This window comes from Cryptomeria japonica, chromosome 11, assembly GCF_030272615.1.
Source record: "Cryptomeria japonica chromosome 11, Sugi_1.0, whole genome shotgun sequence".
Taxonomy (NCBI): domain Eukaryota; kingdom Viridiplantae; phylum Streptophyta; class Pinopsida; order Cupressales; family Cupressaceae; genus Cryptomeria; species Cryptomeria japonica.
In genome coordinates this window covers 617937794-617941696 of record NC_081415.1, presented here as the reverse complement: position 1 = coordinate 617941696, position 3903 = coordinate 617937794, and the positions used below count along the sequence as shown (strand labels likewise).

At 43.9% G+C, this 3903-nt stretch overlaps 1 protein-coding gene across 1 annotated transcript; it reads right to left on the bottom strand.

Moving 5' to 3' along the window:
• Positions 1–479: 479 nt before the first annotated feature.
• On the bottom strand, positions 480–2868 carry LOC131063129 (proline-rich extensin-like protein EPR1). The gene is made up of 2 exons (XM_057996895.2): positions 940–2868; positions 480–820 (listed from the first exon to the last, which is right to left on the bottom strand). The coding sequence occupies exon 1, from the start codon at positions 2573–2575 to the stop codon at positions 980–982; it is 1596 nt and encodes a 531-aa protein (XP_057852878.2). The 5' UTR covers positions 2576–2868; the 3' UTR covers positions 480–820; positions 940–979.
• Between the last annotated feature and the right edge of the window lie 1035 nt (positions 2869–3903).

Sequence of the window (3903 nt, the reverse complement as noted above, 5' to 3'; positions counted from 1 at the left end):
AGAGTGCAGAGTTACAGTGTTACATGAACGTCATCGCAGAGACACGTGTCCTAAACATGCCCCTCCACCACAATCCATGTTGACTGTCACTTTCATCATCTTTTAGTATCATATTCTACGAATCCATATCAATTGTCTCTTCGGTACCATAATCATCCATCTAGTATTTAGGATAATATTTTATCCATCCAGATCAGAATAAAATCAATCACAGTTACACAATGAATATGGAGCATTATTTTCAAATATTCATACAAAAACCTTAATTATACAGAATGCATTCTTAATCAGTTATGTACAGAAACATTCTTAATCGTACCGAAAATATATTGTCTATTTGCCATCTACTTACTGTCAAGTTCAACTAAGCCACACCTAAATTTTTATTTCAGGTTGCTCTTCCAAAAATCGAGATACAGTCACAAACAATGCCACGTAATCTAGTAAGTCTTTCATCAAAAGAACAAAATAGAAGCCTGTGTGAGAACACTCGAAACAGTTTTATTAAATAGCATAATAATAATAATAATATAGCTTACACACATCTACATTTAGTACAATAAGCATCGTTCATCTTAATAACATCTTAAGATCTACTGGAAAATACTTAATAAAGGCTCAATCACATTACAATTGGGACTAGAAAAAGCTTCAAACATGGATGCCTTTCGTTTCCTGTAATAGATTATAGAAAATTCTATAGTGACTGTCCTTTCGCATAGCATAAATCGTGAAAAATCCATCGGCACTGGATCTATCCACCTCGAATTTGAGGCAAGAGCTGACGCGTATAGCCGCATTCTTAACTCACACCTCAAACCTGCAATTATAATTGATTTCCATGGCAGATTTTCATGAGAATGAAAACAAGAATACATTTATAAATCGAAATTAGTGACGACTACAAACTCAAAATCGTAATGTGCTATAACAATATACCTTATTTAGCGGAGAGATGGCTCGAGCGGCCTGTGACAATCTAATATGGCGGCGGCGGCGGTGGAGACTTGTAATAGTAGGGGGAAGGAACCTTAGGCGCCGGTTTTGGGGCAAGTGGCGGCTTGGGCTTTGGAAAGTATGGAGACTTAGGCGGCGGATAAACCGGTGAAATTTTATGATACGGCGGAGGTGGCGGCTTGTAGACAACCGGCGGCGGCTTTGGAATGACCGGAGGCTTGTAAACTGGAGGAGGTTTGGGCTTGGGATACACCGGCGGCGGCTTAGGAATAACCGGAGGCTTGTAAACTGGTGGAGGCTTAGGCTTTGGGTACACCGGTGAAGGAGGTGTGATTACCGGAGGAGGCTTGTAAATTGGAGGCTTTGGCTTGGGTAAATGGGGGGACTTTGGTGGTGGGTATACGGGAGAAATCTTGTGATATGGCGGCGGCGGTGATTTGTACAAGTAAGGAGGAGGGTATATTAGGGGAGGCGGCTTTACAATTGGCGGCGGGATTACTGGCGGCGGTTTGGGTGTAGGTTTGGGTGGAGATTTCGGCGGCGGATAAACTGGTGATACTTTGTGTGGAGGTGGTGGTGATTTGTAGACATATGGAGGAGGCTTTGGCTTAGGAGGAGGCTTTATTATGGGTGGTGGGATGACTGGCGGCGGCTTTACAACTGGTGGTGGATAGATTGGTGATATGTGATGTGGTGGAGGCTTTGGTTTTGGCGGCGGCTTCACTATGGGTGGTGGGGTGACTGGCGGCGGCTTTACAACGGGTGGTGGATAGATTGGTGATATGTGATGTGGTGGAGGCTTTGGTTTTGGCGGCGGCTTCACTATGGGTGGTGGGATGACTGGCGGCGGCTTTACAACGGGTGGTGGATAGATTGGTGATATGTGATGTGGTGGAGGCTTTGGTTTTGGCGGCGGCTTTACAACTGGTGGTGGATAGACTGGTGATATGTGATGTGGGGGAGGCTTATGGTGTGGCGGGGGTTTGAAAGGTGGTGAGCAAGGTGGTGACTTGGGTGGTGGGTAAACTGGAGAGATCTTGTGGGGGGGAGGTGGTGGCTTGATTACTGGTGGAGGAATAAAGGGAGGGGGCTTGTGAACCGGAGGAGGAATAACTGGAGGAGGCTTGTAAACGGGTGGAGGCTTGTAAACCGGTGGGGGAATAACTGGAGGGGGCTTGTAAACTGGTGGAGGCTTGTAAACCGGTGGAGGAATGACCGGAGGAGGCTTGTGAACTGGCGGAGGAATGACTGGAGGAGGCTTGTAGACCGGCGGAGGAATTAGTGGAGGTTTGGGTGGTGGATAAACTGGTGAAATGCCATGAGGTGGCGGCGGTGGGGATTTATACACATAAGGAGGCGGCTTTGGCTTAGGCGGCAATGTGGGTGGCGGTAAAACGGGGGATATAGTATGGGGAGGTGGCGGCTTAATCACAGGCGGAGGAATTACTGGGGGCTTATAGATGGGTGAAGGGGGCGGAGGAGAGATATAGGCGTATGGTGGCTTTGGATGACCATAAGTTGCAGAAGACTGGATTGCAAAGCACAAAATACTCAATACAAACAAAAAGAAAATCTTGCAGAATACCAATGCCCCTCTTGCAGGGGTGGACAACTCCATTGTAGGAAGTTATGAGATCCAACTCAGAAGAAAAGAACCATTGAACAAGTCTCGAGAATTGGTGCCATGCAGCCCGAGTACACTGCGAAATGTTGGTGCTCTGCAATGGGCTTTATACGAGTTTGGAGTGAAGGGAAGGTGATCGATCGCCCTTGGATTCCCACCGACGCGATAAGTTTTACCTACTCTTTACTATTGAGGACGCGGTGCAGTGAGCCTGAGAAAAGGGTCGTACGAGTAAAAACATACCCATCACGATATGTGAATTGAGTACTGGGTTTGGTCCTTTAAATCTGCGTTTTTATTAGACTCCCAAAACAACATATTTAGGGAGGGAGTCCATGGTGATCTTTAAGTTGGGCCCCCAAAGTGATTTCTACTAGTGTGTATGGTGTGCAGCTGGCTTGCAAATCTCTGCAAAGCCACGACTGGTTTTGGATGATAGCGTACAAGTGTCAGTGAGTGGCACAAGGAATCGGCACGATTTTCCAGATGGGGGACAGCCCGAGCCGTAGCTGGAGAGCAACTAATTGATGCGCAGTCAGTCAGTCAGTCCAACTCTACATGTGAAGCTTAATTCAAAACCATCAATGGCTGTTCCTTTCAATCAATCTATCCTACCTCGTGATTCTAGCCCCCACACCACTAGGAAAACGAATTATTCTGCAGATTCCCTTTTTTATTCTAATTTTTAACAGTGGAAGCTGTGTCCTCTGAGAGTTTGGACAATGCTCGAATGAAGAAACTCTTGGTGGCCGGTCAATTCGATTCTCGCAAGTCTCTAACCAGTTATGGTTATCCTCCAGTTTGTGCAGAACAGATGGACCAACTCTCACCTAATACAATGCTATACTAGTGAAATATGTATTTTGGTTCGCTCTTGGCCACTCTGTAATTTTGTATAAAATTAACATGTACCTGGGAAGTCAATGGACCATGTGTTAGTATCTATTTTCAATAGAGGCTATTCTGTAAGTTTTAGGTTTACATCCCTATGTAATGTACTTTTGGGGTTTATATATTTAGCTTCACATAGGAACATGCTATTTTTGAATGTTTAATGTGCATAGATATTTTAATAAATATGAGGAGATATTAAGATTAGATTGTATGGTGGATTGGAAGAGCTGCCAATTCAAATTAGGAGGATTAGTCTAATGGAAAAAATATTATTTATTCTATTATTTAATCTTTCTTTAGTTTAAACTATCATACATTTAATATTAAGAAATGGATTTTTTTATAGTTCATGTATAAGGCAAACAGTTTTTGGGTCTATAGATGGCTTGTAATATATTAAAAATGGAAATGAATTCTTTTATAGTCCA